Source organism: Gopherus evgoodei, chromosome 3 (genome assembly GCF_007399415.2).
Source record: "Gopherus evgoodei ecotype Sinaloan lineage chromosome 3, rGopEvg1_v1.p, whole genome shotgun sequence".
NCBI lineage: Eukaryota > Metazoa > Chordata > Testudines > Testudinidae > Gopherus > Gopherus evgoodei.
In genome coordinates, this window is record NC_044324.1 from 111,565,818 (window position 1) to 111,582,440 (window position 16,623).

A 16,623-nucleotide genomic window follows, 5' to 3' on the forward strand; every position below is an offset into this window, starting at 1 on the left:
AAATTGGTTGAAACTGTTGTAAAGAACAGAATTATCAGACAAAGAGATGTCCCTGATATGTTGGGGAAGTCAACCTGGCTATAGTAAAGGGAAATCATGCGTCATCAATCTATTAGAATTCTTTGAGGGAGTCAAAAAGCATGTGGACAAGGCAGCCTTTGACAAGGTCCCTCACCAAAGGCTCTTAAGCAAAGTAAGCTGTCCTGGGATAACCCTAAGCTGTCCTCTCATGGATCAATAATTAGTTAAAAGATAAGAAACAAAGGGTAGGAAAAAATGTCCAGTTTTCACCGTGGAGAAAGGTGATTAGCAGGCACCCCAAAATTATCTGAACTGGTACCGGTGATGTTCAATATATTCATAAATGATCAGGAAATGGAGGTAAACAGTGAAGTGACAAAGTCTGAAGATGATGCAAAATTACTCAAGGTAGTTAAGTTCAGTGCTGACTGTGAAGAGTCACACAAAACAGAGTGACTGGGCAAGAAAATGGTAGACGAAATTTGGTGTTGATACGTGCTAAGTAATGCACATTGGAAAACATAATCCTAACTATACATACTGTGACAAAGTTCTGTCCTTGTCTCTGTGGGTCCCACGTTTCTTGGCAGATTTTGCTAGCCTCAGAAGCTCACTGTGACCCTCCATGTAGCCCTTCTCTCTTTAGAGGCAAAGGTCACAGCCTACTGAGCCATTTTCATCATAAGCCGGCAAGGGAGGCGAGGAGAAGCTACCCTCCCTTGCACAGTCTCTGTTGTCTCCCAGTCTCAGTGATTAATCGGGGGAAAAGGAGGAAGCCTGGGCCCACCCTCTACTCCAGGCTCCAGCCCAGGGACCCTAATAGTATCAGTTACTATGGTAGCTGACCTTTTAGAAATAGAACACGTACAATTCCCTAGGCCACTTCCCCACAGCAGCCCCCACTTCCTCAAGATTCACTTCACCCTTACCTCAGGGCCTCCTTCCTTGTGCCTGATATGGTTTGTACTGCTCAGTCTCGCCAACAGTGCAACGTCCTCCTACAACTCCTGACACACGTGCCCACCTGACTAACTGGGAGGCTTTTAAATAGTTTCAGTTGGCTCCTGACTGGCTTCAGGTGTCCCAATCAACCTAGCTGTCCTCTCTGCCTTCTGGAAAGATCTTAATTGGCCCCAGGTGTCTTAATTGACCTGGAGCAGCTGCCATTTGCTTATCCTGGTAACAGAGATTTTTTTATCCTGTGGCTAATATATCTGTTTCCCATTACTTTACTATAGTCCTCTGGCCTTGCCCCATCACAATACAAAATGATGGGAACTAAATTAGATGTTATCACTCAAAAAAGAGATCTTGGAGTCATCAGAGTAGTTCTTTGATAACATCCACTCAATGTGCCAGAGCAGTCAAAAAAATCTAACCAGAAACGTATCGATAATAAGACAGACAATATCATAATAATACTAATATGTAAATTTATGGTACGCCCACACCATTAATTCTACATGTGGTTCTGCTTGCCTCACCTAAAAAAAAAAAAAAATTAGAATTGAAAAAAAAGTACAGAAAAGGGCAACAAAAATGATTAGGGGGATGGACTAGCTTCCATGAGGAAAGATTTAGACTGGGTCTGTTCAGCTTCAAAAAGAAATGACTCATGAAGGATCTAATAGAGGTTTATGGTCATGAATGGTGTGGAGAAAGTGAATAAGGAAGTGCTATATACCCCAACACAGAACACAAGAACTAGGGTCACCCAATGAAATTAATAGGCAGCAGATTTTAAACAATCATAAGGAAGTGCTTCTTCACATAAAAGACAGTCAACCTGAAGAACTCATTGCCAGGGGTTGTTGTGAAGACCAAAACCATAAGTGGATTGAAAAAAGGAATTAGATAAATTCATGGAAGATAAGTTCATTAATGGCTATTAGCCAGGAATGCACTCCCATGCTCTGGATGCCCCCAAACCTCCAACTGTTGGATCCTGGTGCTGGGCAACATGGAATGGATCACTCAATAATTGCCCTATTCTGTTCATTCCTTGAAAAGCATTGGCCACTGTCGGAAGACAGGATACTGAGCTAAATGGACGATTGGTCTGACCCAGTAAGGCCATTCTTATATAAGACTCTGCCCCATTTTACAGAAAAGTTTTAGGATGCAGCACTGGGGAAAGGATGATGGAGAAAAAGTGATGCTGAATAGATACTGGCATTTCAGCAAGACTCTATTTCATACTGCAACAGAATAAGTCATTCCACTTGGCATAGCATATGTTTATGAATAAAATGTGCAGTTCCAAAAAAATAGTAGGAAGTTGCTAATAATCACTTTTTCATCTCAGTTGTAATTTATTGTGCATGACAGTGAACACAATCTTTTAAGATTTACTGGAATACTGCATAGAGTTCTGGTGTTTACATTTTAAAATGGCTGTCGAAAAATTAGAAAGGGTGTAGAAGAGAGCCACATAAATTATTTCAAAACTGGAGAAAATGCCTTACAGTTAAAGACTTGAAGAGCTCCATCTGTTTAGCCTACCAGAAAGAAGATTGAGCAATGACTTGATAACAGTCTATAAACACCTTCCTGGGGAGAAAATACCTCGTACTAAAAGGCTCTTTAATCCACTAAAGAAAGATATAACAAGAACCACTGATTGAAAACTGAAGCCTGACAAATTCAAAGTAAAAATAAAGCATGCATTTTTAACAGGGAGGATTATTACCATTGGAACAGACTACGAAGGGAAGTGGTCTTGAAATCAAGCCTGGATGCCTTTCTGGAAGATATGCTTTAGTCAAACACAAGTTCAATTCAGGGGCAACTGGATGAAATTTAATGGCCTGACTTATACGTCTGTCTAGATCAGGGATCGGCAACCTCTGGCATGCGGCTCGCCAAGGAAAGCACCCTGGTGGGCCGGGCCAGTTTGTTTACCTGCCGCATCGTCAGGTTTGGCTGATCACGGCTCCCGCTGGCTGCGGTTTGCCGCTCCTGGCCAATAGGGGCGGCAGGAAGCGGCAGCCAGCACATCCCTCATCCCTCGCCACTTCCTGCAGCCCTCATTGGCCTGGAGCGGTGAACCATGGCCAATGGGAGCTGTGATTGTCCAAACCTGATGACACAGCAGGTAAAAAAAACGGCCCAGACCGCCAGGGTGCTTACCCTGGAGAGCCGTGTGCCAAAGGTTGCCAACCCTGGTCTTGATGATCCAGTGGTCTCTTCTGGTCTTAAACTCTGTGAATCTAGGACATACATTTCCAGATAACTAAACTGGTCTCTTTTGGTTTTGTGTTTTATTCAGAGACAGATTTTCTGTAAATCTATCTTCAGTTTGAAAGATCAAAGAAAATCCCTTTTTACCTGAAATTATTAGTTAAAATATGCCTGAACTTCATGCAGTAAAATAACAAAGAATTCCAAATGTTAAACATGTTACTAGTATTCCAAAAATTAGTTTATTTTAGAAAATCTGATAATTGATTATTTGATTATTGAGTTGATGCAACAGAGAAATTTTAGAACTTGGTTTCTACTGCTGAAGTTTTAGAGATGCCATAGGCTTAAAATAAAAGCACTTCCAATTTGTATGAAGTCACTTCAGTGATCAAATACTTCCAGTGAATCCTGGAGGAGAAAAGAAAGTCTACAGCTATTACTCCTGGGGGAATTCTGCACCACTGCACATGTGCAGAATTTATGTCTGTCATAAACAGATAAATAAGAGTTAATAGAATAGAAGTACTTCATCTCTTTTTTGCCTGGAAAGGGTTAACAAGATCAGTAAGCCTGGCTGTCACCTGACCAGAGGACCAATCAGGGGACAGGATACTTTCAAATCTTGAGGGAGGGAAGGTTTTGTGTGTGCTGTTAGTGTTTGGTTGTTGTTCTCTCTGGGTTCTCAGAGGGACCAGATGTGCAACCAGGTTTCTCTCCAATCTCTCTGATACAGGCTCTTATAAATTCAGAATAGTGAGTACTAGGTAGATAAAGTGAGTTAGGCTTATGTTTGTTTTCTTTATTTGCAAATGTGTATTTGGCTGGGAGGAGTTCAAATCTGTATTTTGCTGAAAGGATTTTAATTTGTACTTGTATACTTAGGCTGGGAGGGTATTCTCAGTGTCTATAGCTGAAAGACCCTGTAACATATTCCATCTTAAATTTTCAAAGATAATTTTTACCTTTGTTCTTTCTTTAATTAAAAGTTTTTCTTGTTTAATAACCTGATTGTTTTTTTTATTTCTGGTGTGAGACCCCAGGGGTTGGGGTCTGGATTCACCAGGGAATTGGTGGGGAGAAAGGAGGGAAGGGGAAGAGAAAGGTTGATTTCTCTCTATGTCAGGATTACTTTCTCTCTCAGGGAGAATCTGGGAGGAGGAGAGAGAAGGAGGGGGGAAGGTGAATTTTCCTCTCTGTTTAAAGATTCAAGGTCTTTGAATCACAGTGATCTTCCAGGGTAACCTGGGGAGGGGAAGCCTGGGAGAGGCAATGGTGGGGGAAAGGGTTTACTTTCCTTGTGTTAAGATCCAGAGGGTCTAGGTCTTGGGGGTCCCCGGGCAAGGTTTTGGGGGGACCAGAGTGTACCAGGCACTGGAATTCCTGGTTGGCAGCAGCGCTACAGGTTCTAAGCTGGTAATTAAGCTTAGAGGAATTCATGCTGGTACCCCATCTTTTGGATGCTAAGGTTCAGAGTGGGGATTTATACCATGACAATGTCCCTCGTAGATTTTTTGCTTCCATGCAGAAAAATTACTTTCTGACAGGGAAGCAAAGTGAAGCCACAAGAGTGATCATATGACCCTTCCCAGCAGTTTGTTTCGGGTGCCCAGGGCAGCCGGCAGAGAGGCAAAGCACTGTAGGGCAGGAGGCAAGACTGCAGAAGACCTGGCTGGTGGCTCCTAGCCTGTGCCTGGCTCAGCTGCTGCTCTGGACTGGAGAGGATGGGATTTCCTCTTCCGCTGCACGATATCCAGCGCTGGATCAGATCCATCTCCAGATTTCTCCCCCAGCTGCAGGAAGCTCTGCAAACTTCCCCCTCCACCACTGCTTCCTGCACCCATCGCTCCTCAGCTGCAGGGGGAGGGATCCCTGTAAAGAGAGCTGCTCCCCCATCACCCAACCCCCATGCATCCAGACCTCATCATACTCAGACCCTACCACTGAGCCTCACCCCCCCAACACACTCAGAACTCCCCCGAGGAGCCCCACTCCCCCTGCACCTGGACTACCCTGATGAGCCACCCACACCTGGATCCTCACCCCACCGAGCCCCAACCAGTTGCACCTGGATCCCCACCCCACCGAATCCCTCTCCCCCCGCATCTGGTTCCCCCCACACTCAGACCCTCTCCCCCCTGTTGAGCCCCAACCACCTTCACCTGGACCCCCCTGCAGAGTCCCATTACCATTGCATCCAAAAATAACCAACAATCCCCTCTTCATCCACATCCCCTCTGCACCCAAATCCCCCACTGAGCTGTCCACACCCAGATTACTCTATACAGAACCCTCTCAACCCACACCTGGATCCCCAAAGAATCCTGTGGCACCTTATAGACTAACAGACGTTTTGGAGCATGAGCTTTCATAGACTCATAGACTCATAGGTCAGAAGGGATCAATATGATCATCTAGTCTGACCTCCTGCACAAGGCAGGCCACAGAACCCCACCCATCCAATTTTATAACAACCCCTAACCCAGGACCGAGTTATTGAAATCCTCAAAATTGGTTTGAAGACCTCAAGCTGCAGAGAAACCACCAGCAAGCGACCTGTGCCCCACGCTGCAGGGGAAGGCGAAAAACCTCCAGGGCCCCTGCCAATCCGCCCTGGAGGAAAATTCCTTCCCGACCCCAAATATGGCGATCAGCTAAACCCTGAGCATGTGGGCAAGACTCACCAGCCAGCACCCAAGAAGGAATTCTCTGCAGTAACTCAGTTCCCATCCCATCCAACATCTCCCCGCAGACCATTGAGCAGACCTATCTGGTGGTAATCCAAGATCAATTGCCCAAATTAACGATCCTATCATAACATCCCCTCCATATACTTATCAAGCTTTGTCTTAAAGCCGGAAAAGTCTTTTGCCCCTACTACTTCCCTCGGAAGGCTGTTCCAGAACTTCACTCCCCTAATGGTTAGAAACCTTTGTCTAATTTCAAATCTAAACTTCCTAATATCCAATTTATGCCCATTCGTCCTCGTGCCTACATTAGTACTAAACTTAAATAATTCCTCTCCCTCCCTAACGTTAACCCCCCTGATATATTTATATAGAGCAAGCATATCCCCCCGCAGCCTTCTTCTGGCCAGGCTAAACAAGCCAAGCTCTTTGAGTCTCCTTTCATAAGGCAGTTTTTCCATTCCTCGGATCATCCTTGCAGCCCATCTCTGAACCTGTTCCAGTTTGAATTCATCCTTCTTGAACATGGGACACCAGAACTGCACACAGTATTCCAGATGGGGTCTCACCAACGCCTTATATAACGGTACTAACACCTCCTTATCCTTGCAAGAAATACCCCGCCTGATGCATCCCAAAATCGCATTTGCTTTTTTAACAGCCGTATCACACTGGCGACTCATAGTCATCCTGCTATCAACCAGTACCCCAAGGTCCTTCTCCTCCTCCGTCGCTTCCAACTGATGCGCCCCCAACGTATATCCAAAATTCTTATTATTAATTCCTAAGTGCATGACCTTGCACTTTTCACTATTGTATTTCATCCTATTTCTATTACTCCAGTTTACAAGGTGGTTCAGATCTTCCTGAATAGTATCCCTGTCCTTCTCCGTGTTAGCAATACCCCCCAGCTTTGTGTCATCCACAAACTTTATTAGCACATTCCCGCTCTTTGTGCCAAGGTCAGTAATAAAAAGGTTAAATAAGATCGGTCCCAAAACCGATCCTTGAGGGACTCCACTAGTGACCTCCTTCCAGCCTGACAGTTCACCTTTCAATACGACCCGCTGGAGTCTCCCCTTAACCAGTTCCTTATCCACCTTACAACGTTCATATTCATCCCCATCTTTTCCAATTTAACTAACAGTTCCCCATGCGGAACCGTGTCGAACGCCTTACTGAAATCTAGGTAAATTATATCTACTGCATTTCCTTTATCTAAGTAATCCATCACCTTCTCAAAGAAGGAGATCAGATTGGTTTGACACGATCTACCTTTAGTAAATCCGTGTTGCAATTTGTCCCAATTACCATTGACCTCTATGTCCTTAACTACTTTCTCCCTTAAAATTTTTTCCAAGACCTTACATGCTACAGATGTCAAGCTAACAGGCCTATAATTACCCGGATCACTTTTATTCCCTTTCTTAAAAATAGGAACTACATTAGCAATCCTTCAGTCATACGGCACAACCCCCGAGTTTATCGATTGCTTAAAAATTCTCGCTAACGGGCTCGCAATTTCACGCGCCAGTTCCTTTAATATCCTCGGATGGAGATTGTCCGGGCCCTCCGACTTCGTCCCATTGAGCTGTTCAAGTACGGCCTCTACCTCAGTTGCGGTAATATCCACTTCCATATCCACATTCCCGTTTATCATCCCTCCATCATCGCAAGGTTCCTCACTAGTCTTATTAAAAACTGAGGCAAAGTACTTGTTTAGATGTTGGGCCATGCCTAGGTTATCCTTAACCTCCATTCCATCCTCAGTGTACAGCAGCCCCACTTCTTCTTTCTTTGTTTTCTTCTTATTTATGTGGCTGTAGAACCTTTTACTATTGGTTTTGATTCCCTTTGCAAGGTCCAGTTCAATGCGGCTTTTAGCCTTCCTCACTTTATCCCTACATGTTCTGACCTCACCAAGGTAGCTTTCCTTACTGATCCTGCCTTTCTTCCACTCCCTGTAAGCTTTCTGCTTTTGTCTAATCTCCTCTCTGAGTTGCTTGCTCATCCAGTTTGGCCTACAACTCTTGCCCATGGTTTTTTCCCCCTTTCTTGGGATGCAGGCTTCTGACAGTCTCCGCAGCTGCGACTTAAAGTAATTCCAGGTCTCCTCCGCATTTAAATCCACTAATTCCTCCGTCCAATCCACTTCCCTAACTAATTTCCTTAACTCTTTAAAAATAGCCCTCGAGAAGTCGAAAACCCTAATCCCAGATCTACATTTGTTTATCCTTCCATCTAGTTTGAACTGAATCAGCTCATGATCACTCGAACCAAGGTTGTCCCCTACCACCATTTCTTCTACGAGGTCCTCACTGCTCACCAACACCAAATCTAAAATGGCATCCCCTCTCGTAGGTACTTCAACTACTTGATGAAGAAATCCATCCGCTATCACATCCAAGAAAATCTGACCCCTATTATTCTTGCAAGCACTCGTCCTCCAGTCTATATCCGGGAAGTTGAAGTCCCCCATAATCACACATTTCCCCTTTGTGTTTACTTCATTAAAGACATTAAAGAGGTCTCTATCCATATCCCAATCAGATCCCGGTGGTCTATAGCACACCCCAAGCACTATCTCAGGGGAAGCTCTAGTTGCTTTTTTACCCAGTGTGATTTTTGCCCAGACAGACTCTGTCTTATCCATTCCATCGCTTCTTATTTCGCTACAGTTAATTTCATCATTGATGTACAAGGCTACTCCACCACCTTTGCCTTTCTTCCTGTCTTTTCTAAACAGCACATAGCCTTCAATACCCGTGCTCCAGTCATGAGTACTATTCCACCAGGTTTCAGTTATGCCTATAATATCCGGTTTCACTTCCTGCACCAGTAACTCCAGTTCCTCCATCTTGTTACCTAGGCTCCTCGCATTAGTGTACAGACCTTTTAATTTTCGGCGTTTGGCGTCAGTGACATTCTTTCCCCCGTTGTGCAGAGACCTTCTACCACCAGCATCACCTGTTACTCTGGTTTCTACTCCACTATTCCTCCTTGGATCAATTCTTGGGACCGCAAAGGTATCCCCTCTCACTTTGTTTACTTCCCTCTCCAGGTTATATTCCGGCGTGGAGATCTCCTGAACATCTCCCAACCATCTCCCCCAACTTCCTAGTTTAAAGCTCTCTTGATGAGGTCGGCGAGCCTCCATCCTAGAATTCTATTTCCCTCCTTGCTTAGATGAAGTCCATCCTGAGCGAACAGTCGTCTATCCGTAAACGCTTCCCAGTGACCGTACATCCCAAAGCCCTCCTTATAACACCGCTCCCTGAGCCATCTGTTGATCGCCATAATCTTGTCACTCCTTCGTTGCCCCGCTCTAGGAACTGGCAGAATCCCACTGAAGATCACCTGAGCCTCGATTTCTTTGAGCGTCTTCCCCAGTCTGGCATAGTCCTCCTTGATACAGTCCAGCGAGTAACTAGCCGTATCATTCGTTCCCACATGAAGGATAATCAACGGATTCTTTCCCGCTCCCGCTAAGATCGTATTCGGCCTCAGGTCCACATCCTGTATCTTAGTCCTTGGCAGACAGCACACCCTTCTGTTCTCCCGATCAGGTCTAGTTACAGGCCTGTCTACTCTTCTCAGTAAAGAGTCTCCAATCACGTAGACTTGCCTTTTCCTGGCGACAGTGCGATTCTGCGGTCTATCCCCCACAGCAGCTGGCCGCAATTCCTCTCGATTTGTATTCGCCCTTACAATCCTCCTAGGGCTCGTACTTGGTGTCGCCCACTTCCTAACGGACTAACACAGCTACCCCTCTGATACTTGACACCATGCAAGGCACTGCATTTAGCCGAATGGAGTGGAAATCCATCAACCTCATGAAGAAACTTGCACAAATACAGACAGATATCATCTTCCTTTCCAAATGCAAACGGATGGACATCAAACCAAATGGACTAAAGGAGATCTACATTACTCACTTCACCTCTCTACAAAGGAAAAAGGACTGTAAGCTGTCTAAACTCCTACCTGCCACATGGGGCCACAACCATGGTACCCCTAACCCACCCAGCAATATCGTCAATCTATCCAACTACACACTCAGCCCAGAAGAAAAGTCTGTCCTATCTCGGGGACTCTCCTTCTGCCCTGCCACCCCCACCAACATGATACAGTTCTGTGGCAATCGGGAAGCCTACTTTCGCCGTCCTCAACTCAAAGAATACTTCCAGGACAACACTGAACAGTGCACTGATACACAGGTGCCCTCCCACCAACAGCACAAGAAGAAGAACTCCACATGGACTCCTCCTGAGGGTCGAAATGACAGTCTGGACCTATACATTGAATGCTTCTGCCGGCGTGCACAGGCAGAAATCGTGGAACAACAACATCGCTTGCCTCACAATCTAAGTCGTGCAGAACGCAATGCCATCCACAGCCTCAGAAACCACCCTGACATTATCATCAAAGAGGCTGATAAAGGAGGTGCCGTTGTCATCATGAACAGGTCTGACTACCAAAAGGAGGCCGCCAGACAACTCTCCAATACCAAATTCTACAGGCCGCTTCCCTCAGATCCCACTGAGGAATACACTAAGAAACTACAGCATCTACTCAGGACACTCCCTACACTAACACCAGAAGAAATCAACATACCCCTAGAGCCCCGACCAGGGTTATTCTATCTACTACCCAAGATCCACAAACCCAGAAATCCTGGACGCCCCATCATCTCGGGCATTGGCACTCTCACTGAAGGACTGTCTGGATATATGGACTCTCTACTCAGGCCCTATGCCACCAGCACTCCCAGCTATCTCCATGACACCACTGATTTCCTGAGGAAACTACAATGCATTGGTCACCTCCCAGAAAACACCATCCTAGCCACCATGGATGTAGAGGCTCTCTACACAAACATCCCACACACAGATGGAATACAAGCTGTCAGGAACACTATCCCTGACGATGCCACAGCACAACTGGCTGCTGAGCTCTGTGCCTTTATACTTACACACAACTATTTCAAATTTGATGACAATATATATCTCCAGATCAGTGGCACTGCTATGGGCACCCGCATGGCCCCACAATATGCCAATATCTTTATGGCCGACCTGGAACAACGCTTCCTCAGCTCTCGTCCACTCACACCCCTTCTCTACCTACGCTACATTGATGACATCTTCATCATCTGGACCCATGGGAAGGAGACTCTGGAAAAATTCCACCACGATTTCAACAGCTTCCACCCCATCATCAACCTCATCCTGGACCAATCTACATGGGAGGTCCACTTTCTTGACACCACGGTGCAAATAAGTGATGGTCACATTAACACCACCCTATATCGAAAACCTACCGACCGCTATGCCTATCTTCATGCCTCCAGCTTCCATCCCGGACACAGCACACGATCCATTATCTACAGCCAAGCACTGAGGTACAACCGCATCTGCTCTAACCCCTCAGACAGAGACCAGCACCTACAAAATCTCCACCAAGCATTCTCAAAACTACAATACCCGCATGAGGAAATAAGGAAACAGATCAACAGAGCCAGACGTGTACCCAGAAGCCTCCTACTGCAAGACAAACCCAAGAAAGAAACCAACAGGACTCCACTGGCCATCACATACAGCCCCCAGCTAAAACCCCTCCAACGCATCATCAAGGATCTACAACCCATTCTGGACAATGATCCCACACTTTCACAGGCCTTGGGTGGCAGGCCAGTCCTTGCCCACAGACAACCTGCCAATCTGAAACATATTCTCACCAGTAACTGCACACAGCACCATAATAACTCTAGCTCAGGAACCAATCCATGCAACAAACCTCGATGCCAACTCTGCCCACATATCTACACCAGCGACACCATCACAGGACCTAACCAGATCAGCCACACCATCACTGGTTCATTCACCTGCACGTCCACCAATGTAATATATGCCATCATATGCCAGCAATGCCCCTCTGCTATGTACATCAGCCAAACTGTCTCTACAGAAAAGGATAAATTTGGACACAAATCAGACATTAGGAATGGCAATATACTAAAACCTGTAGGAGAGCACTTCAACCTCCCTGGCCACACTATAGCAGACCTTAAGGTGGCCATCCTGTAGCAAAAAAACTTCAGGACCAGACTTCAAAGAGAAACTGCTGAGCTTCAGTTCATCTGCAAATTTGACACCATCAGCTCAGGATTGAACAAAGACTGTGAATGGCTTGCCAGCTACAGAACCAGTTTCTCCTCTCTTGGTTTTCACACATCAACTGCTAGAACAGGGCCTCATCCTCCCTGACTGAACTGACCTTGTTATCTCTAGCTTGCTTGCTAGCATATATATACCTGCCCCTGGAAATTTCCACTACATGCATCTGAGGAAGTGGGTATTCACCTACGAAAGCTCATGCTCCAAAACGTCTGTTAGTCTATAAGGTGCCACAGGATTCTTTGCTGCTTTTACAGATCCAGACTAACACGGCTACCCCTCTGATACTTGACACCTGGATCCCCCTACACTAAGCTCCTCCACACTTGGATCCTGCCTTGCTGAGCCTGCCTGCCCACATCAGGTGCACATGGCATAGAGAGGCAGGGTCCTAGGATGTTTCTGGGGCAGGCCCAGTCCTTGCAGAGTCAGGGTTGGGGGCACGGCTGACTTTAGGCCTATTCCACCAATTCCCCCGAATCGGGCCCCATGCCTAAGAGGGCCCCGCACCCAGTGAGAATCCCTTCCCTGGCTAGAGGCGCCTTTTTAATTTTTACTCACCTGGCGGTGCTCCGGGTCTTCATCGGCACTTTGGCGGCAGGTCCTTCGCTTGCTCTGGGTCTTCGGTGGCACTTCGATGGTGGGTCCTTCAGTGCCGCCGAAGACCTGGAGCGAGTGAAGGACCCGCCGTGGAAGTGCCACTGAAAACTTGGAGCACCACCCGGTAAGTACAAGCCCCACATGGTTTTTTTTTGTTTGTTGTTGTTTTTTAAGTAATCTCTGCAGAGGCCCTGCCAAAACTGTTTTAATTGGGCCCCACACTTCCTAAAGCCGGTCGTGGTTGGATGCAGCCTCACAGCCTGCTGAGTCCGTGCCCGGGGGGGCGGAGGGGAACTGCACAATATTCTCCCACCTCTGTGCAGCCAGTGGCCTGTATTTCTGCAATGTCATGCTGGAGCCTCCACAGTTATTTGACAAACAAAATGTGCAGAATTTTAAAATATTGCACTCAGTATTTTTTTTTTGGCACAGGATGCCCTCAGGAGTATATTATAATGCTTGATTCTTCCACCCTTATTTGCTTTGGCTACTTCTTTACTCCATGAGTAGTCCCTTTAAAATCAATGGAGTTACTAGAGAATAAATTACTCTTCAAGGCAAGTAAGAGTGGCAGAATCTGGTTCATCATTTGTTGATACCAGGCTTGATTCTCCTCTCACACCAATTTTACATCATCTAACTTTACTGGGTTCAAACAAAATAATTCCTTCAGATTTACACTGTTGTGAATAGATTGCTTTTCCAAAGGCAAAACTGGCATCTGATCAATTTCTAATAATTTTTATACATTTCTATAACACCAATTAAGTTAGGGGGATGTGATCCTGGACTCCTGTTTCAAAGTCAGGCCTCTTAGCATTACCTAGCAAATGTTTCCACCGGGCTTATATTAAAAAAAGTGGCCTGGAGAGTTTCACTGAAACTATCTTGGGAGCTTGTCTTACCAGGAGGTACATTTTGCAAGTACAAATACTGTACTCACATAACATAAAGCTGCTGCTGTTGAACCCCCCCTTGTGAGAACAAGGTCAAACTATTACTGTCTGCTCCCAGCACATAATGGCATGAACAGAGATGGGCAGAGACAGCTTATGCTCCCGTTGATGAGGCTGGATCTGGGGCTAAAAGTTGGGGAAGTTACATCCCAATTACAAGGAGGTCATAATGTCGGTAGGGTCCCCTAGATGGGCTAGAAAGGAGAAACTCCAAGAGCAGGAAGATTATAATACAGGAAGCCCGCGCCACCCGCGAGAAGCATAGGTGGCAGTCGCTCGGTTAACTGTTCGCGGGCAGCAGTGTGCCCAGGAAGGCGCATCCCGCTGGAAGAGGCTCCGCCTTTGCACTTCACTTCTCCAGGCACAGAGCTCAGCCCCGAAACGCAACGCGGGGAAGGGGGAGAGGACAGGGTTGTTATCTAGTCTCGATCCGGGGTGGGTGGGGGATTCACCCTGACAGCTTTAACAGAGGAAAAGCGGGCAGAGGGACAGAAGAAGGGTCACACAGAAAGGAAAGGAAAGAAAGTTAGTTCTAGCGAAAGGAAAGGCTGGAAAGCCTAAAGCGAGAGGAGGCTGGAAAGGGCAGGGAAGGACCGAGCGGTAGAAGAGCTCAGCGAAGGGGAGGGGAGGCTCGCAGCGCAGGCAGGGCACAGCAAGCGGGGTGTGCGGAGGGAAGCGGAGAGACGCCGAGGCGACAGAACTAGAGCGGGCACAGGCAAGGGCAGAGCGTGACTGGGCCCCCAGCGCTCCGTCTCCTCCCGCTGCTCGTAGCCTGGCTGGAGCGGGGGTCGTCGACCAGGTGCTGGGGCGGGGGCGGCGCGGTCCTTACCTGCAGGTAGGGCTTGCCCCTGGCCACGCCTCCCACCACGATGTCCGCGGCCGCCATGGCCCCGGTGGGGGAGAGCCCGAAGCCCACGTAGCCCTGGGTGCGCACCTCCAGGCGGAAGGAGATGCTGCTGCCTTGGTGGCCCCACAGGAGCCGGTATCCGGCCGCCCCGTCCAGGACGGCGCTGTGCGGGTAGCGCCCGGCGGCCGCGGTGGCGGCGGGGAGCAGCAGCCCCCACAGGAGGAGCGGCCAGAGGCGCATTCTTCCCGGGCGCCGCTCGCTCGGGTACCGAGAGGCTGGGTGCGGAGACGTCGCCGGGCTCCAGCCAGCACCTCTCAGCCGGCGCTGGGCTCTGCTGCTGCAGCCGGCGCCGCGCGCTGCACTGGGGGGCGGGGGGGGAGTCCTGCTCAGCCCGCCCTCGCTGCGGGCGGCACCAGCGCGGCCAGCCCCGGCTGGGAGCAGGGGGAGCAGGGGCCTGGCGGCGGGGGGCGGAGGCGGGTCACTGAGGGGAGGAAGGTGAGGCTGGTAGGGGCGGGACGCAGGGGTAAGAGGCAGGGCCGGGGGGGAAGGGGTCAGGGAAAGGGAGGGGGCGACACTCGGAGGGAGGGAAGGGTCCTGGAGAACAGGAATGGGGGCGAGAGGGGTTCAGGGGAGAAGCGGCGGGGGGGCCCACGTGGGGTTTTGTCCCCCCCTTTGGTTCGGTGAGCCAGGAGCCCCAACCCTCGCTCCATCCCCGCGTGAGCCCCTTGGTCACCGGCCGGCTGCGGCTTCTCCTTTGGGAGGCGCCCGGCGGCCAGGACGCTCCCGCCAGTGTCGGGGCAGCCCGCAGGCACCACAGCGGCGTAAGCCACCCGCTCCGGCCTGACAGGGCAGATCCCAGCCTCCCGCAGCCCTGGCGCCTGCCCAGGCCCGCCCGGCTGGATGGGTGACGCTGTGAGTGGTTGCGCTGAGCTCGAACCCTCCTGCTGTACACAGGAGCAGCCCCTGGGCCGGCCATACACTTTCCCCTGCTCCTGCTAGTAGCTTGTGTGTAACCTCATCTGACCCCGACAGAGGGCAACCGCGGTGAACCTCCAGGCAGGCACTGCCGGGACTCCGGTAAGGCACCGCCTCGTGTAGATGGGACCACGGCATTTCCCCTGTAACTTGTTAGAGATCGGGGGCTTACTCCTCACTTCTTGGGCTGTGGCAAGTGACAGAGCAGCTGGGAGGAAGGTGGACTCCAAAGGCGCTCCGCGAAGCTACGCCGTGGCTGGTGCTCAGCGGGTGCGCTCGCCCCCACGCAACAACGCCAGCTTAAAATTTACATCTAAATATCACCATAGGGCCCCCCCCCCCGAGAAGCTTGTATATAGAAAGTAGAAGATGCAAGGTGGAGAACACGGCTCTTATGCACAAGGCGAAGGCTTCTGTGTTTGAATGGCAAACACATGCCCCTACCACCCTGTACCATTTGACGCCTAATTCGTCAAGAAAACCTTAAAAGACAACTTGACATGCCCTTGGAAAGGTGCGCAGGTTGAATCATATCATGGCTTGAGGAAATGGCAGAAGCAGAGAAATGTTCTTTTTCACCGGGGAAGAAATGGGTGGGTACTCTTACAGGGAAAGTGCCTGAGATCTAATCTCACCCCCGCCCCCCCCCCACACCTTATTATGCTCCTTCCTCTCGTATATTGCTAAAATGAGGCATGAGCAATAGGAATGCCTGAAGTCACGTTTTCGCACTAAGATTTTTAGCTCTTCTTTTTAAAAAGCTGCCCAAATACATATCCCCATATAGGATACGTTCCTGTTCCAGGGCAGCTCATCTTCAGCTGAAAGCAATAGTGCAGGCTCCCTTTTCTCATGGCTTCTGGTAGGTTCACCACACAGGGCAGATGTTCTCAAATGGGAGTCCCAGGAGGCTGTGAAGAGCGTTGCCTCCAAGCTACCAGGCTTGCTCTCACTTTTAAAACTACATATCCTTCACTGGCCATGTGTGTTAATTCGTTTGGAAGTCAATTATCATGACTATGCAGAAAGGTACCCAGATATGGGGTGAAAAGACTTCTTAAAAGAGGAGACTGGTAATTTCAGGCTGTAGGGGAAAGATCGCATCAGAGCTGGGCTGGCATGCTAGTACAGGAAGGTAATATACTTATTGATTCTCAGTGTTTTATCTTTTTCTTCTGTCT

At 48.4% G+C, this 16,623-nt stretch overlaps 1 protein-coding gene across 1 annotated transcript in view; it reads right to left on the bottom strand.

Moving 5' to 3' along the window:
- MOXD1 (monooxygenase DBH like 1) overlaps positions 1–14,765 on the bottom strand; it is a 107,204-nt gene extending 92,439 nt beyond the window's left edge. The window contains exon 1 of the mRNA XM_030554244.1: positions 14,450–14,765. Within this exon, the coding sequence (XP_030410104.1) occupies positions 14,450–14,707 (258 nt within the window). The 5' untranslated portion in view covers positions 14,708–14,765. The remainder of the gene's footprint in view (positions 1–14,449) is intronic.
- Positions 14,766–16,623: the final 1,858 nt, after the last annotated feature.